The 18,224-nt window shown below is 40.5% G+C and overlaps 1 protein-coding gene across 4 annotated transcripts in view; it reads left to right on the top strand.

Annotated features, from left to right (window-relative positions):
• Nucleotides 1-17,825, top strand: part of VCL (vinculin) — a 207,452-nt gene extending 189,627 nt beyond the window's left edge. For 2 of the 4 annotated variants that reach the window (XM_044300269.1, XM_044300267.1), the window contains 4 exons: nt 2,398-2,637; nt 15,461-15,664; nt 16,186-16,290; nt 16,632-17,825. In XM_044300269.1, coding sequence (XP_044156204.1) covers nt 2,398-2,637; nt 15,461-15,664; nt 16,186-16,290; nt 16,632-16,778 — 696 coding nt within the window. In that variant the 3' untranslated portion in view covers nt 16,779-17,825. The remainder of the gene's footprint in view (nt 1-2,397; nt 2,638-15,460; nt 15,665-16,185; nt 16,291-16,631) is intronic. The other 2 variants (XM_044300270.1, XM_044300271.1) reach the window with 1 other exon arrangement.
• Nucleotides 17,826-18,224: the final 399 nt, after the last annotated feature.

Genomic DNA, 18,224 nt, shown 5'->3' with positions numbered 1-18,224 from the left:
AGGGCTGTATGGAGGTTTTGTATTTCATCTGTGAATGCAGCAATTTTATGCATTGTGTCATTACAAGTGGAGCCTGTCACTTTCATATGTCATATTTTCTGTAGAAGAGATTCAGTCGTAAGTACTGTGGGGATTCGCCCTGGTAGGATAAGCGGGCACAGTACAGAGGCAAAATACAAGTTTGTAATTCAAACGTTAGTGTTTATTCACACATGATGCCAAAAACAAAATGTCACTTTTGCAATGTTGGTGTTACTTCACACCCAATGGCAAGTTAATATAACAAAAGTCACCTTGGTGGCAGTTCTGCCTCAGAAAGTTCAAATACAGGCTTTAGACGGCCTGTTCCCCTGACACACGAGTCTATGGCTCTCCAGCCCAGCACAGGGCTCAGATCCCAACACACAGACCTCCTGAGCGCCACTGTCAGACGGAGGTAATCCTCTCCACCTGGCAGTGCTGGCTGTTTTTTTTAAGCCTGGCAAAACCCAGCCTGGGGGGAAGTCGCCCACCCAGCACTTTGACTACTCCCAGTAAGAGCCATCCAGGATCAGCTATTATAGCCATGGCAAGTACCATGATATTAAACAGCAACTGCTGCTGACATATAAAAACTGTCTTACTCCACCGAGGCAAGGAACCTCAGTGACACGTACCTATCATCCATGATGATTCCTTGTACTTTCTTACAGTACCAATAAGGGGAATAGAGGGCAGCTCTGACATTTTCCATTGGTTATTTTTTAAATCAGGGAGAAAGTACCATTAGCAGCCAAGTGCAGTTCTATTCAATGGAGGCCACTGAAGGACAAGTCTAGTCATGTGCCCGTCCATCAGTGGCCATGTTCTGAACAGGAGCAGTGAACAGTCAGTCAATAGACTGTTTTGAAACAAGAATCCCTTAAAACATCATATGAATAAGTGACTTTTAGTGCAGTTTACAGAAGACTGTGGTAAGTCCAAATCATTTTTGTCAGAAGCAACTTGATCTGTATAGAATAGTGACATAAGAGGTATGCTTAAACTGAAGCTTCAAGCTTGATGAACTTTACTTTGATACAATGGTATTACCCTTTTTTTTTTTTTCATATATGTTGAATTTGTTTTTTACTCTCTGCATTGTGAAAGTAAATATTTCATAACTGTGTACCACAGGAGGTCACAGCAGAAAAGAGAAAAAACATTTCCCTTGTGAAAGGTTTTCCTTGTCCCTCCTGCTGGGATTAAAAAAAAAAACTATACCAAAAAATACACAAGGGAATTTAGACATCAGATACACTCCTATGAGTAAGGTATTAGACTTCTAGTTGTCAAAATCAATGTTTGACATCTGTGAATCATTTATCTCCCGGAAATTGCTTAAAATATGGTGTAAGATGCTCAAAATCAGCAGATAAATTACCTTAAAGGGAAAATGTTATACTTAATACTGGCCTCTCTGAGAGCAGCTTGAAGCAGGCACAGTCATGCTGATTTCAGCTATAGGACTTTGATGTGTAAATATGTTTACAGTCTGACCTATTCATAGCTCCAGGTTCTCCCCCTTCCCCATGCTGATTGACAGCTTTCTCCCTGTCACTTAGCATGGGAATAATTCTGCCTGAGCATTGTGGAGGAAGGTGGGCATAAGCACCACAGCTCATGAATTGTTTGGACTCCAAATACATTACTCAGTCGCAACACCTTTATTCAAATGTACTGGACTTATCGCTATAGCTCAGACAGCTGTAATGCAGCCACATTATACCATTCTTATTATTCTGACCGCCAAAATCTCAACTTTACTGACGTTGGATCAACATTAAACTGTGGGTTATTAAAGAGGAATTCAGACTTTACAGTGCTGTTGTATTACAGCTGTCTGAATTTGGCCTAACATATTTCAGGGCTTCTAACGTAAATAGCACATGTGCACTGGGACCCCTGGGAAGGGCTTTAATGTCCTCAACCCACCTGTAGAATGCTTATCATGCATCTTATTGGATGTTGAGGATTGTGGTACATTTATGTTTTTTGCATCAATGTTCTTATTCATTCCTGAAATGTGTGGTGAATTGCACTTCCTTGATGCATTTACCACAGCTTATAATAAGGTCATTTTTTTAATAAATGATAAACCAGCAGCCTATGTAAATAATAATTTTCAGTTTTTTGATTGAAATCTGGGATCCACGTGTCAACTTGCAGTAGAATTATGTACATTTGCAGTCTGCCTTCATACCCTTGTTTTTAACGTGCATATTGTAATCAAATGTCTCTCCCAAAGGGTACAAAATTCAAGTATTTACAAAGACATGGTTTGGCTTCAGGTGCATTAAACCCATGGCCCTCCTGTCCCACCTCTGCTTTTGATACTAACCTGTGCCCCCTTTCTTTACCCCTCCCTGCCTTCCCCAGTCACCTGGAAGCCCTGCTCCCACTACTCTGCAGGGTAGAGAAGCCGTTGTGTCTGAGGTAGAGCAGGAACATGAGGAAGAGGAGGAGGAGGAGGCGTCAGTGGAATTTGCCCTTTCCTCTGACATTGAAGATGATTATGAGCCAGAGCTGCTATTAGTGCCTGAGGGGCAGCCTGTAAACCAGCCAATGCTGGCCGCAGCTCAGTCTTTGCATCGGGAGGCTACAAAATGGTCCAGTAAGGTACTACATGGTTACCAAGCTATGCATCCTCCACCCTGCCATGTGCATCCCTCCCTCCATCTATGACACGATTTACTCCTCAAGTCTGCGCCAAGCTGATTGTGTCGCTCAGTGTGTTCTTTACTCATGCTGGCTTGTGTGAGCCCATGTATGGCTTCATCAGTGACTATTGGCTTGTTATGTTTTCTTGTTTTTACTGTATTCTGATGTGACTTGTCTAAGTTGCTCATTTTGTGGTCTTTAGGTCAAGTCAAGTTTACAAAAGTAACAAGTGATTAGACTCCCAATACTTCATCTCCCCACGGAGAATAAAGCCATAAAGGATTTGTCCATGATTAGAAATATGGGTCTACTTTTTTTCCAGGAAGAGGGACACTCTTGTTCATTGATGTGTCGTGCATGACAGCTGATTCCTATTTAAGTAAAAAGTGGTGAGCTGCATTTCTGGAAATAGACAATAGTGGTGCTGTTTCTGGAAAAATAATGGACTTACAAGGTGCCATACTAACCAGGTTTAGGTATTTCTAAATGAATGGCCTGGAGTTCTAGGCTATGTGTATTACTTTTGCTTGCCTAATTTGCAAAGAATAACATTTATATTGCAGGTATTCTAAGGTATTTAGATGCTCACAGTTACACAAAAGAGCAAAAAGAGTAGACAAATATTAGCAATAATTGCTAGATGGGCTTCATAAATATTAAATAGTTTAGATGGCAATACAGTCTGTAATAATTAAATATGTTAGGCTACTTTCACACTAGCATTTTTGATGGATCCGGCAGGGTTCAGCAAAAACACTTCCATTACTGATAATACAACCATCTGCATCTATTATGAACTGATCCGGTTGTATTATCTTTAACCACCTCCCGACCGCCTAACGCACCGATGCGTCCGGGAGGTGGTTGATTTGTTCCTCCTGGACGCATCGGCGCGTCATCTCGCGATACCCGAGATTTCCTGTGAACGCGCGCACGCTCACAGGAACAGAAGGTAAGCGAGTGGATCTCCAGCCTGCCAGCGGCGATCGCTCGCTGGCAGGCTGGAGATGTGATTTTTTTTTTTAACCCCTAAAGGTATATTAGACGCTGTTTTGATAACGGCGTCTAATATACCTACTACCTGGTCCTCTGGTGGTCCCTTTTGTTAGGATCGACCACCAGAGGACACAGGTAGGTAAGTAAAGTCGCACCAAACACTACACTACACCCCCCCCCCCCGTCACTTATTAACCTCTTATAAACCCCTGATCACCCCATATAAACTCCTTGATCACCCCCCTGTCATTGATCACCCCCCTGTCAGGCTCCGTTCAGACGTCCGTATGATTTTTACGGATCCACAGATGCATGGATCGGATCTGCAAAACACATATGGACGTCTGAATGGAGCCTTACAGGGGGGTGATCAATGACAGGCGGGTGATCACCCATATAGATTCTCTGATCACCCCCTGTCATTGATCACCCCCCTGCAAGGCTCCATTCAGACGTCCGTATGATTTTTACGGATCCATGGATACGATCCGCAAAACACATGCGGATGTCTGAATGGAGCCTTACAGGGGGGTGATCAATGACAGGCGGGTGATCACCCATATAGATTCCCTGATCACCCCCTGTCATTGATCACCCCCCTGTCATTGATCACCTCCCTGCAAGGCTCCATTCAGACGTCCGTATGATTTTTACGGATCCATGGATACATGGATCGGATCCGCAAAACACATGCGGACGTCTGAATGGAGCCTTACAGGGGGGTGATCAATGACAGGCGGGTGATCCCCCATATAGATTCCCTGATCACCCCCTGTCATTGATCACCCCCCTGCAAGGCTCCATTCAGACGTCCGTATGATTTTTACGGATCCATGGATACATGGATCGGATCCGCAAAACACATGCGGACGTCTGAATGGAGCCTTACAGGGGGGTGATCAATGATGGAGGTGATCAGGGAGTCTATATGGGTGATCACCCCCCTGTCATTGATCACCCCCCTGTCATTGATCACCCCCCCCCCCCCCCCTGTAAGGCTCCATTCAGACATTTTTTTGGCCCAAGTTAGCGGAAATATATATATTTTTTTGTTAGTGGAATATGAGACTTAGTAAGAAAAAACTAACTTGTGTCAAAAAATAAAATCTCACATGAACTCACCATACCCCTCACGGAATCCAAATGCGTAAACATTTTTAGACATTTATATTCCAGACTTCTTCTCACGCTTTAGGGCCCCTAAAAAGCCAGGGCAGTATAAATACCCCACATGTGACCCCATTTCGGAAAGAAGACACCCCAAGGTATTCCGTGAGGGGCAAATTGAGTCCATGAAAGATTGAAATTTTTGTCCTAAGTTAGCGGAAAGTGAGACTTTGTGAGAAAAAAACAAAAAAAAAACAATTTCCGCTAACTTATGCAAAAAAATAAAAATTCTATGAACTCGTCAGGCCCCTCATTGAATACCTCGGGGTGTCTTCTTTCCAAAGTGGGGTCACATGTGGGGTATTTATACTGCCCTGGCTTTTTAGGGGCCCTAAAGCGTGAGAAGAAGTCTGGGATCCAAATGTCTAAAAATGCCCTCCTAAAAGGAATTAGGGCACCTTTGTGCATCTAGGCTGCAAAAAAGTGTCACACATCTGGTATCGCCGTACTCGGGAGAAGTTGGGGAATGTGTTTTGGGGTGTCATTTTACATATACCCATACTGGGTGAGAGAAATATCTTGGTCAAATGCCAACTTTGTATAAAAAAATGGGAAAAGTTGTCTTTTGCCAAGATATTTCTCTCACCCAGCATGGGTATATGTAAAATGACTCCCCAAAATACATTCCCCAACTTCTCCTGAGTACGGCGATACCAGATGTATGACACTTTTTTGATGCCAAGGTGGGCAAAGGGGCACATATTCCAAAGTGCACCTTTCGGATTTCACTGGTCATTTTTTACAGATTTTGATTGCAAAGTACTTCTCACACATATGGGCCCCTAAATTGCCAGGGCAGTATAACTACGCCACAAGTGACCCCATTTTGGAAAGAAGACACCCCAAGGTATTCTGTGAGGGGCATGGTGAGTTCCTAGAATTTTTTATTTTTTGTCACAAGTTAGTGGAATATGAGACTTTGTAAGAAAAAATAAATTAAAAAAATCATCATCATTTTCCGCTAACTTGTGACAAAAAATAAAAAGTTCTATGAACTCACTATGCCCATCAGCGAATACCTTAGGGTGTCTACTTTCCGAAATGGGGTCATTTGTGGGGTTTTACTACTGTTTGGGCATTGTAGAACCTCAGGAATCATGACAGGTGCTCAGAAAATCAGAGCTGTTTCAAAAAGCGGAAATTCACATTTTTGTACCATAGTTTGTAAACGCTATAACTTTTACCCAAACCATTTTTTTTTGCCCAAACATTTTTTTTTTTTATCAAAGACATGTAGAACAATAAATTTGGCGAAAAATTTATATATGGATGTCGGTTTTTTTTTGCAAAATTTTACAGCTGAAAGTGAAAAATGTCATTTTTTTGCAAAAAAATTGTTACATTTTGATTAATAACAAAAATAGTAAAAATGTCAGCAGCAATAAAATACCACCAAATGAAAGCTCCATTAGTGAGAAGAAAAGGAGGTAAAATTCATTTGGGTGGTAAGTTGCATGACCGAGCGATAAACGGTGAAAGGAGTGTAGTGCTGAAGTGTAAAAAGTGCTCTGGTCATGAAGGGGGTTTCAGCTAGCGGGGCTGAAGTGGTTAACATACCCAAGACGGATCAGTCATGACCTCCATTGCAAGTCAAGGTAGGATGGATCAGTTTTCTAATGTGTCAGAGAAAACTGATCCGTCCCCATTGACTTGCATTGTGGGTCATGATTGCTCCGCATTCCAGGACGGAAAGCAAACCGTAGCATGCTTCGGTTTGCTTTCCGGTATGAGAACGGAATGCATTTTGGAGCATTCAATTCTGTTCAGTTACGTTTTGTTCCCATTGACAATGAATGGGGACAAAACTGAAGCTTTTTTTTTTTTCCGGTGAGACCGTAAAATTGAAACTCTAATGTGAAAGTAGCCTTAGAAGCATGAATATAGTACATCCATATAGCAGACTGTAGTAATATCATGTAATTATTACAATTATATTTAAAATTGCTCTGGTAGTATCCAGTGATTCTTGTATCTGCATTGGAACTGCAAGATTATGTGAAATATCCTTATCAGAAGCATAGTTAACAAGGAGACTTTCAAGGTATAAGATACAATTATGTCAGTATCTTATTCTGGGCTGTCTTCCTGAAGGTTCTTTAGCCTTGGTTGCCAGTTTTTTTTTAGCTTTTATTGACTGATAATCCAGGCGCCAGGTTATACCAACGCCAGGAATTTTACTATTATTGATATAAAGCACCATTATATTCCATAGGACTAGAAATATAAAGATTTTCTGAGGTTATCTATACTGATCCTCATATTATATAAAGTAGAACCCATGTAGGTTAAGGACTTCAGATATTTGGAGAGATGTATGTTGCATATGATACCTTCAGTATGTTCTGGCTGCTGCTCTCACTGTTTCACAGACTGTAAATCATGTTGGCTTACACCAAGAACGGTCGCATGGCTTGGAATGGCAGTGGTTTTCAGAAATATGCTTTGTTTGAAACTTGGCAGTTTTGGAAGTAATGTGCCTATTGATTAATGAACAAAATGTAAGAACAAGCATCAAGACTAATTGCCCCTGCTGGGGATGGTATTGGGTTGTTGCATGAACCATCTCTGGGGGTGTAGGGTTTAATTTCTTACATTTTTAATTTTCTCTGTATCTGCAGGATAATTCTGTCCCAGATTAATTTGAGTAAATAATGCATTCTCTACAAGGTATAAAGCAAAAATCTGGTGTAAAGGATGACTGAAATCTATGAAAACTTTGAGCTGGACCAGATGTCTAAGCGCACGGACTGCTGAAGGATGTGCTTAATTTGCAACGACGTGTGTGCCTAGTCTTCAATTAAGTGCATCCTCCAATGGCTCAAGGGGATAGCAAAGATGGAAACACTAGTCTAGATATATGTGCTCTAATGTGCTCACTTAGGGTAGTTTTGCTTAAAGTGTAAATTATAAAAGCAAGATACTATGGTCCATTGAAGTAGGTCCAGCTATAACTATGATCTGGAGAGAAGATGGAAATACAATGTTGACAGCTATCTCTTGCTGTTTAACCTAAGTAATAAATGCAGTGAGGTTTATACACAGTATAAAGATGGTTAGGTGAGATGAAGGGACTGATCAGGTCCCAAAATACGTTGGGCTCTAGGACATAAGTGGTGAGAGCAAAATGTTCTGGTCGGCTATGTGATGCTTTTTTATATCCTCATTAAAGTTATGACTTGGGTACAGCGGCCTTCAAGTAGGTTTCCTTAGCAAATAAATACAGATAAACAAGTCTCAAAAATACAAGGGACCAGAGGATGACTGAATAGCAATCATTTTGACTACCTGTAAAATATGGTTAAAAAAAAGCCACAGAAACTAAGTAAAATTACTTGCAACACTTGGGAGAAAGTTGCTCATTTATTCTAGTTTTTTGCAGTTTAAAGGGAACATGTCACCGGGATTTTGTGTATAGAGCTGAGGACATGGGTTGCTAGATGGCCGCTAGCACATCCGCAATACCCAGTCTCCAAAACTCTGTGTGCTTTTAGTGTGTAAAAAAAACAATTTGATACATATGCAAATTAACCAGAGATGAGTCCTGCATGGGAGAGGAGTCAGGGACAGGACTCATCTCGGGTTAATTTGCATATGTATTAAATAGTTTTTTTTACACAATAAAAGCACACATTGCTATGGCGACTGGGTATTGCGGATGTGCTAGCGGCCATCTAGCAACCTATGTCCTCAGCTCTATACACAAAAACCGGGTGACAGGTTCCCTTTAATGAAATCACACATTTTGTCTCATGCCATATTTTTAGTAAGGTTTGATACTTTGCTTTTTTACGTTTTCCTCACCAACTTTTGAATTTGAAAGAAAAGTGAGTGGAGTTTAGATCAAGAATTGTGTGCTCCTGCAGACTGAAATATTTACCACAACATTAGAAATTAGCATAAATTGTTATGGCTTAAATCTGTGCCTACCTATGGACAAGAGCTGTGATGTGCGACTGAGTGCTGCAGTCTCTTCCCTGGCCTATAAATTATGCCCTTCATTTATATTGGAATTAAAATTCAACTTTTACAGTAAATGTGAAGTTTTGGCTGCCATGAAACCTTGTATTGATGATTATTTAATATTTAGGTATATGCACAGCCTCAGACTTATCCACTGACAGACCTTATTCACACATCCAAGTCCGGGTTCCATCAATGAAAAAAATGGTCCTTAACCCCTTAAGGACCGGGCTCATTTTCACCTTAAGGACCAGGCCATTTTTTGCAAATCTGACCAGTGTCACTTTAAGTGGTGATAACTTTAAAACGCTTTGACTTATCCAGGCCATTCTGAGATTGTTTTTTCGTCACATATTGTACTTCATGATACTAGTAAAAAAAAGTCAAAAAAATTAATTTTTTTGCATAATAAAATACCTAATTTACCAAAAATTTGGAAAAATTAGCAAATTTCAAAGTTTCAGTTTCTCTACTTCTGTAATACATAGTAATACCCCAAAAAATTGTGATGACTTAACATTCCCCATATGTCTACTTCATGTTTGAATTATTTTGGGAATGATATTTTATTTTTTGGGGATGTTACAAGGCTTAGAAGTTTAGAAGCAAATCTTGAAATTTTTCAGAAATTTACAAAAACCCAATTTTTAGGGACCACTACAGCTCTGAAGTCACTTTGCGAGGCTTACATAATAGAAACCGCCCAAAAATGACCCCATTCTATAAACTACACCCCTCAAGGTATTCAAAACTGATTTTACAAACTCCGTTAACCCTTTAGGTGTTGCACAAGAGTTATTGGCAAATGGGGATGAAATTTGAGAGTTTCATTTTTTTGCCTAATTTTCCATTTTAACCCATTTTTTCCACTAACAAAGCAAGGGTTAACAGCCAAACAAGACTGTATCTTTATTGCCCTGACTCTGCTGTTTACAGAAACACCCCATATGTGGCCATAAACTACTGTACGGCCACACAGCGGGGCGTAGAGTGAAAGGTGCGCCGTATGGTTTTTGGAAGCCAGATTTTGCTGGACAGTTTTTTTGACACCATGTCCCATTTGAAGCCCCCTGATGCACCCCTAGAGTAGAAACTCCATAAAAGTGACCCCATCTAAGAAACTACACCCCTCAAGGTATTCAAAACTGATTTTACAAACTCCGTTAACCCTTTAGGTGTTGCACAAGAGTTATTGGCAAATGGGGATGAAATTTGAGAATTTCATTTTTTTGCCTAATTTTCCATTTTAACCCATTTTTTCCACTAACAAAGCAAGGGTTAACAGCCAAACAAGACTGTATCTTTATTGCCCTGACTCTACTGTTTACAGAAACACCCCATATGTGGCCATAAACTACTGTACGGCCACACAGCGGGGCGTAGAGTGAAAGGTGCGCCGTATGGTTTTTGGAAGCCAGATTGTGCTGGACAGTTTTTTTGACACCATGTCCCATTTGAAGCCCCCCTGATGCACCCCTAGAGTAGAAACTCCATAAAAGTGACCCCATCTAAGAAACTACACCCCTCAAGGTATTCAAAACTGATTTTACAAACTTTGTTAACCCTTTAGGTGTTGCACAAGATTCAATGGAAAATAGAGATACAATTTCAAAATTTCACTTTTTTGGCAGATTTTCCATTTTAATATTTTTTTTCCAGTAACAAAGCAAGGGTTAACAGCCAAACAAAACTCATTATTTATGGCCCTGATTCTGTAGTTTACAGAAACACCCCATATGTGGTCGTAAACTACTGTACGGGCACACGGCAGGGCGCAGAAGGAAAGGAATGCCATACGGTTTTTGGAAGGCAGATTTTGCTGGACTGGTTTTTTGACACCATGTCCCATTTGGAGCCCCCCTGATGCCCCCCTAGAGTAGAAACTCCATAAAAGTGACCCCATCTAAGAAACTACACCCCTCAAGGTATTCAAAACTGATTTTACAAACTTTGTTAACCCTTTAGGTGTTGCACAAGATTCAATGGAAAATAGAGATACAATTTCAAAATTTCACTTTTTTGGCAGATTTTCCATTTTAATATTTTTTTTCCTGTAACAAAGCAAGGGTTAACAGCCAAACAAAACTCATTATTTATGGCCCTGATTCTGTAGTTTACAGAAACACCCCATATGTGGTCCTAAACTACTGTACGGGCACACGGCAGGGTGCAGAAGAAAAGGAATGCCATACGGTTTTTGGAAGGCAGATTTTGCTGGACTGGTTTTTTGACACCATGTCCCATTTGAAGCCCCCCTGATGCACCCCTAGAGTAGAAACTCCAAAAAAAGTGACCCCATTTTAGAAAGTACGGAATAGGGTGGCAGTATTGTTGGTACTAGTTTAGGGTACATATGATTTTTGGTTGCTCTATATTACACTTTTTGTGCGGCAAGGTAACAAGAAATAGCTTTTTTGGCATGTTTTTTTTTTTTGTTATTTACAACATTCATCTGACAGGTTAGATCACGTGGTAATTTTATAGAGCAGGTTGTCACGGACGCGGCGATACCTAATATGTATACAATTTTTTTTATTTATGTAAGTTTTATACAATAACTTCATTTTGAAAACCAAAAAATTGTTTAGTGTCTCCATAGTCTAAGAGCCATAGTTTTTTCAGTTTTTGGGTGATTATCTTGAGTAGGGTCTAATTTTTTGCGGGGTGAGATGACAGTTTGATTGGCACTATTTTGGGGTGCATATGACTTTTTGATCGCTTGCTATTACACTTTTTGTGACGTAAGATGGCAAAAAATTGCTTTTTTTACACAGTTTTTTTTTTTTTTTTTTTACGGTGGTCACCTGAGGGGTTAGGTCATGTGATATTTATATAGAGCCGGTCGATACGGACGCGGCGATACCTAATATGTATACTTTATTTTTATTTATGTACATTTTACACAATGATTTTATTTTTGAAACCAAAAAAAATCATGTTTTAGTGTTTCCATAGTCTAAGAGCCATAGTTTTTTCAGTTTTTGGGCGATTATCTTGAGTAGGGTCTCATTTTTTGCGGGATGAGATGACGGTTTGATTGGTACTATTTTGGCGTACATGCGACTTTTTTGATCACTTTTATTACCTTTTTTGGGAAGTAAGGTGGGCAAAATTTCAATTTTCTCATAGTTTTTATTTTTTTATTTTTATGGCGTTCACTGTGCGGGGAAAGTAACATGACCATTTTATAGATCAGGTCGTTACGGACGCGGCGATACCTAATATGTGTAGTGTATTTTATTTTTTTAATTTTTATTCAGTGATAAATGTTTTTTTTTTTATCTTAACTTTTTTCACTTTTTATTTGATTTTTTTGACCCAGACCCACTTGGTTCTTGAAGATCCAGTGGGTCTGATGTCTGTAAAATACAGAACAGAACCTATATTGGTTTCTGCACTGTATTTTACTTACACTGAACAGGTCTATGCTTTCAGCACAGATCTGTTCAGCACCATGGACAGCAGGACGCCTGATCAGGCGTCCTGTTGCCATGGGAACCTTCCCCGTCTGCTCAGTTATGGTCAGAACTTCGCAGACGGGGAAGGGTAAGGACGGGGTTCTGGGGGGGCTGTCTGGGGGCTCTCTCCTTCTCCCATCGGGGGGCTGCAAAGGCACAGCAGCCCCCCGATCGGAGAGGGAGGGAGCTCCCTCTTACTGTTAACCTTTTCCATACAGCGGTCCGTACGGACCGCTGTATGGAAAGGGTTAAACGGCTGACATCGCATCAACGATGTCAGCCGTTTATACCAGGGTGCCAGCAATGTGCTGGCACCCTGGTATACCCACTGTACACCAACGATTATGCAATGGGAGGCGGGCGGGGGATCGCGATCCCGCCTGCCGCACCGCCCGCCTCCCGCAACGCCCCCACTGCATGCGACACCCCCCCTGCACCACCCGCCGCCATCAAATCGTGCAGGGGTGCAGGGGGGGGTTAACAATATTGATTTCGGGCACTCTGAAGTTTCTGATCCCCGCGGTCAGGGACCGCGGGGATCAGAAACGGCAAAAAGCGCAGCAAACCGCAGGTCTGAATTGACCTGCGGTTTTCTGCGATCGCCGATACGGGGGGGTCAAATGACCCCCCCCTGCGTTGTTACGGGATGCCGGCTGAATGATTTCAGCCGAAATCCCGTTCCGATTAACCCCAGCGGCGCCGGAATTAAGATTTTAAGTTAGGACGTACCGGTACGCCCTTGGTCCTTAAGGACTCGGGAAATAGGGCGTACCGGTACGCCCTATGTCCTTAAGGGGTTAAAAAATGGACAGAATTAATGGGTATGTTTGGTCCAGAAAATAGACCAAAATAGAGCACACTTCCATTGGTCTGCAAAAAAATTAAATAAAAAAATAGACCTCTGGAAATACCCATTGATTTCAGTGGACCTTTGTGGTGTCTGTGATTTGGTTATAAATGAAGGCTACTATTTTAGTACTTGCTGGGGCCAAACAACTCAAACTTTCAGAATAGTGCTTCATAGTGATAGTGCCCACTCCCGGTCATAGTAAAATCGTGGCATCCCTATGACTTGCACCACAGCTTCAGTTTTTGGTGTTGGGCTGGTCATAACATTAAGATTTTGATTCTTAATCCCATTGCCCTTTCCATTGGGAGCCAGTTTCGCATCACCAGTCATAGACTAGCATATTCCTTTATCTTTATAGCAAGGGTGTTTATACAGTTATGTATTTCAATGCCAGTAAATAGGGGGTTGTGATTCCTACAGGAATGATATAAGGAGTACAGTAATTGTTTTACTCATGCTTTTATTCCATTCCCTTTAAACGCAATTAGTACAGAGGTGGAAATCGAATTTTCTCTTGCTCTGATGCTTTATTAAACTAACTACATCATACATACCCTATAATGGAACAAACAAAGTTCTGATTATACAAATTTTCAATTATAAGTTTCTGTAACTGTATGAGCTCCTCACATTTTATGTTCTTTCCCACTGAGAGTTTAGAGAGTTTTTTTGGCAAAGAAATGTGCACTCATATCTTCAAGCATCATGTGTTCCATATGTATATGAAATTTACATTATGTAATAAAATGTTAAGTAACTTTTGAGTAACCAGTTTTTTCAATTAATAACTATTTTAATATGTTTTCTAAACATTCTTGTTTATATCCAGAATACACATGAGTGAATTGATTTGTCTTTTTAGCAGGAGCTCTTAACATGTGAGAGGTTGTCCTCTTAGGTGAAGTGACCACCAGACATCTAGCCTGGACCTGTTGGTGTAGTGTCTGCCTGTGCCGCTGCTCAATGTAGTGGAGAAAGAAGAAATGCTAATCTGACTTTGTGAGCAGCGACTGCAGGCAAACGATTGACAGGACCAAGCTAGATGTCCAGCCTTATTAATCGATTCACTCCTCTCTAATACAGAGGCTAAAAACATGTTCTTGACAAGCAATCTGCACACTTATGTCAGTTGGACATCATCAGAAGTGTTTCAGCCTCTGGATGTTCCACTTTTGTCACAACAAGCACCGTTGGGTGAACAAAATACATTATGTTTCATAGCGTTTTATTATATAACATTTTCCTTTTTATAAAACCAGAGACCACTTTAAATATTTTGTTCACTGTAACATGGTAGGTTTGTGAAGACAAAATGTGATATCCAGATTGCCACAGTGAAATCAACTTTATCTCCATCCATAGGAGACATGATAAACCAATAGAAAAACATAAAAAGGATTAAATATGGTCTGTATTAAATAATTAGTTCAAGAGTGATAGTATTTCCTATGGCATTCTTCATGGTGATTGCCTTCTTGCTTGACCTGTATTTAGGGGTGTTGAATGCAGAGACTTCCACTTCACGTAATATTGTATGATTGCCTTCAGTTGTGTACATACTAACTGTTGCTACCAGTGCATGACAGTAAATGCTGTGTTTGGCACTAACAAACAGCCTGTAAATGTCTAAACAGTGCAATTTGGCAAGAGGGCACTGGTGTGTAACTAGCCTGCTGTTTATATGCTGTATTATAGACCACACTATTGTACTGAATTGCACAGGCAACATCTTTAAACTGCACACTTACCTATGTTTCAGAGTTGCTTGATTAAACCATGTGATGTCTAGAAAGTTGTTTTTTTTTGTTTGTTTTTTTTTGTTTGTTTTTTTTTTCGAAATTCTAACTTCCATCCTGCAAGGCTCATACTTATTCATGGTGTATCTCCGTGTTTTTTCTGTGGCTGCATTTCAGAAACTCTCATATTACTAATCGTAAACATTTAGAATATTCTAAATATTATGTGGCATCTGATATTGCATTTAAAAATGCCAAATAAATAAAAATGCAAATGAGTAACAAATGACTGGAAAGACATATCAGTCATATCATCATAGAATGACCATATGTCCCATTAAGTAAGGTCCTTCCTTTAGGCCACAGAGAGCACATGAATGTACAACATTTTTTAATATTCAATCTTTATTGTTTTGATAACAGAATATGGATCTGTTTAAGTTTTGGTGGAAAATGCCCAAAAGATGCTTCCGATTTTTATGTGTTTATTTTCCCCTCACCCCCCCCCCCCCCCCCCCAGTGATGCCCTTTAAAAAAAAAATGTGTGATCCCACATAATAGCTTAATGGCCGTTCTCTTCTTTCTCTTAAACAACTACTGTTTCCCTGTTGCAGGGCAATGACATAATTGCAGCAGCTAAGCGCATGGCTCTGCTCATGGCAGAGATGTCTCGACTTGTGAGAGGAGGCAGTGGGAACAAGAGAGCCCTAATCCAGTGTGCCAAGGACATTGCTAAAGCTTCAGATGAGGTGACGAGGTTGGCAAAGGAAGTGGCTAAACTGTGCACAGATAAGAGGATCCGAACTAACTTGCTTCAGGTAAATGACTGATTTTGACCAGCTATTAGAGCCACCATGTTTGTAAGAAGAGAAGACAATTTGGAAACTATTGTAAGAGGCTCCCAATAACACATGTAAATGTGTATTATGGTTCTACATAGCACATAATTCAATAGTAAATCATTATTGAAACCCAATAAAGGGCAACAGTCCTTGTTTTGATATTGGAGCTGAAATGCAGCCATAAGGAATGTGATTTCCGGAAGGCCTCGCTCCTCTAATAATAGTCAAGTCAACTGTATGCATTATTTCCTTACAACCTCAGAAACTTGTGAAGCTGTAATAGGCCAACTATAGAAATCTATAGGGTTCTACTGTACCTCTAATTCACATGGAGGCATACAGATGTTTTTGTCAATTTTATATAAATGCAGTTTTATTGGCAGTCTTCAATACAGCATAATAAAATATGTGTCTCAAGGTGATTCATTAGTATAATCCATGATTACACCAGTTATGAACATTTTTACTGAGCTGGTTTTTCTACCATTACATTGCAGGTCTGTGAAAGGATCCCAACCATCAGCACTCAGCTGAAGATCCTTAGTACAGTCAAGGCCACTATGTTGGGAAGGACCAACATCAGTGATGAAGAGTCTGAACAGGTAAGATGGAAAGACCTGGGAGTGGAAGATGGCTTAAAGGGATTGTGCCCCTTTAAGCAAACTTTATTCTATTGACAGGATAGGGGACCGCCATAATCGTATGAATTGGGTCCTGAGTTCCCCTAAATAAGGAATGCGTAGTCGAGCATGAATGGTAGTTAAGAAAGTGTGCTGGTGCTCTGTTCATTCCCTGTGGCACTGCCAAGATGCCCCACTTATTATTTTTGACAACCTCTTTAAAGAGGAATCCCCACTTAAATCTTAATGCGGGAGACTAGGAATCCACATATCCCTAAGCAAATGTCCTCTTAGAACTGTCAATTTTCAATTATCTTTTGTAGGCAACCGAAATGCTTGTCCATAATGCACAAAACTTAATGCAGTCGGTGAAAGAGACTGTGAGAGAGGCTGAAGCTGCATCAATCAAGATCCGCACAGAAGCTGGATTCACACTTCGTTGGGCCCGTAAAACCCCATGGTACCAGTAATCCTTCTACCTGGAATCCAATGTAACTACTCCGTATTGTACAGAGCACACTAATACTCTGTAATTATCCGGACTGATGTGGAATTCAATATCTAAATGAGCCTCAAGATGTTTTTTTTTACCAAGCATCTAAGCTTTCTTGGGCTTCTCCATCAGTAAATTGCTTGTCACAATTGTTTCATGGACTTCCCTATAGTGCATTTCTTTACCACCGAGATACCCAATCATACTGTTTGCACTGGGAGAGACCAGTCCATGTGCAATATACTAGTTTACACAACTTGAAAGTAATTTTACTTCCAATTCACCTGCATACATACTCTGCCTTTATATTTTGCTGAGCACAGCCAGTATAATAAGTAAAACACTAAGCAACTTTTTTTTTATTTCTTTTTTTATACTTGTTAGCTCTTTAAAGGGGTTTTCTGATAATTATTTTCATCAAGTGCCTGCAGCATAGCCCTGACACAGAAGATTCATGCCTAACCTGCTCCCTGTTGCTCTGATCCTCCTTTTTGCCCAACGCTGTCTATATATTCATTCACTGCGCTGTTTACATTCGGCGGGCAATGACTGGCTTCACTGGTGATGTGGCCACATGCAGCAAGTCACTGCTGAAGCCAGTCATTGGCTGGAGCAGTGCATGTGACCATGACAGGAAGATGGGAGCAGGTAATTATGAATCTTCTGTTTCAGGGCTATGCTTCAGGCATTGGATAAAATGTTTTACTGGAAAATCCTTTTACGGACACATAATGAATATGACACCTACTGGTTGGAAGCCACGTGTTTGTCCATCACTTTCATATTCAGGTTGGTGGTAGTTTAGTTTGGTTCATTTGCCTATACAAGGTGATATTGACATTTACCTCTTTAATACCAAGCATGTATGATCGATTGGATACATGCTTGACTGCTGTATCTGCCATCATTTCATTTCTGTAATAGCAATGCCTCCCTGTATACACAGATAATTTTGGTCATCATCGTGATTTTGTACTAAATTGAATTACCACAAATGTCTTCCTTCATTAAAAATACTTCTTGAGCCTGGAAACACACGTGCATTCTTGGAGCCAAAGATGGAATTGGATTCAGCAGGAAGCAAAGCAGAAGTCCTTCCGTATATTTGCCTTTCCTTTTAAATCCACTTCTGGGTACAAAAGTACCTGATATTTCAACAAGTTTTGCATTAATCTATAGTATAGTATGTGCGCATGAGAAATGTTATTCTGGCCATTTTATGTATCTAGCATTTTAGCAGATATCTCATATGTAGAATATATCTTTAGGGTGCAGTTCTCCCAGAACTGGTGGGTGGAGACTTTCTCCCAATCACTACACAAAGAAAGTACTGTAGAGGGGAATCTACTTCCTAAGGCCCCATGCACACGGCCGTGTTTCACGCCCGTGTGCGGGCCGTGGAACCGCGGCCTGGATCCCTCCT

Source organism: Bufo gargarizans, chromosome 6 (assembly GCF_014858855.1).
Source record: "Bufo gargarizans isolate SCDJY-AF-19 chromosome 6, ASM1485885v1, whole genome shotgun sequence".
NCBI lineage: Eukaryota > Metazoa > Chordata > Amphibia > Anura > Bufonidae > Bufo > Bufo gargarizans.
The sequence above is the reverse complement of the archived record's forward strand: the minus strand, read 5'-3'. Positions and strand labels throughout refer to the sequence as shown.